The sequence below is a fragment of the Pundamilia nyererei genome, unplaced genomic scaffold (assembly GCF_000239375.1).
Source record: "Pundamilia nyererei isolate P.nyererei 1_Seehausen unplaced genomic scaffold, PunNye1.0 scaffold00752, whole genome shotgun sequence".
Classification (NCBI taxonomy): domain Eukaryota; kingdom Metazoa; phylum Chordata; class Actinopteri; order Cichliformes; family Cichlidae; genus Pundamilia; species Pundamilia nyererei.
This window is the reverse complement of record NW_005188153.1, coordinates 65,431-66,450: the sequence shown is the minus strand read 5'-3', so window position 1 is coordinate 66,450 and position 1,020 is coordinate 65,431. Positions and strand designations below refer to the sequence as shown.

The following is a 1,020-nucleotide window of genomic DNA, read 5'->3' as shown; positions in this document are numbered from 1 at the left end:
GAGAATTTTGTGCAGTCTGACTGGTGCCGCTATGAGCTTGACTTCTCTCACTTCTGGCTTTTTGATGGTCAAGCCACTGGTGAGGCAGCCATTTTGATCCTACTAGAGCCATTGTCCAAGGATGATGTCCCCAAACGCTTCTACAAACTGCGCAAACTGATGAGTTCCACCACCTACCTAGAGTGGCCACAGGAGGAAGAGAAGAGGGAGGAGTTCTGGAGCAGTCTGCGCAATGCTTTGAGAGGAAACGATAACTAAAAGAGCAGAATATAATAAAGAATGAGAAGAAAAAGAAAGAGTTGGACAATAAGGGATACAAGAGAGGGATAAATAAAGTCAAAGTAAAGCTGTAGCATCTTAATTCACTGATATCCAAGTCATCATTACTGAAAATCACAACCCTAGCCCCAAACCCCAAATTTATTCCTGTGTTTTGGAGAAAAGCAAAAAGGGTTGTGGTTGTTACCAGTTTCTGTCAGTCCAAGGAGGTGGCCTCCTCCACCAACTAGGACATCATTGTCACTAGGGATGGGAATTGATAACAATTTAGTAATCCCAGTTCTTGTTTCACTTATCAATCTCATTGTCTCCAATGTGAGAGTCACCACCATCTCTAAGCAGCAAATCAAAGACATTAAAATCATGCTAATTAATTACATGCTGTATGCTCAAATGTTTGTACATGTCAGAGCCTCTTTGTTGTGATCAGTTTTGGGATCATTACTCGAAAAAAGTAATTATTGCACATATTGCAAAGAACGCTTTTCTTTAAAGTAATGCAGTACATTACTTCATTACAAACAGGATAAAGATGTTTGTTATACTACTCATTACTTTAATTTTACTATTTAAAATTATCTGAAAAACACGTTCACATTATTACCGTTCACAATATAAACCTGAGGCTACAGCCCTAAACACCAACACAAATCCCTATCCTGATGACCAGAGATGGGCAGTAACGCGTTACTTGTAACACGTTACTGTAATCTGATTACTTTTTTCAAGTAACGAGTAAAG

The 1,020-nt window shown here is 39.0% G+C and overlaps 1 protein-coding gene across 1 annotated transcript in view; it reads left to right on the top strand.

Moving 5' to 3' along the window:
* LOC102203917 (toll-like receptor 2 type-1) overlaps positions 1–649 on the top strand; it is a gene marked incomplete at its 5' end in the record, with an annotated part of 8,594 nt that extends 7,945 nt beyond the window's left edge. Inside the window, one exon of the mRNA XM_005754927.1 lies at positions 4–649. Within this exon, the coding sequence (XP_005754984.1) occupies positions 4–258 (255 nt within the window). The remainder of the gene's footprint in view (positions 1–3) is intronic.
* Between the last annotated feature and the right edge of the window lie 371 nt (positions 650–1,020).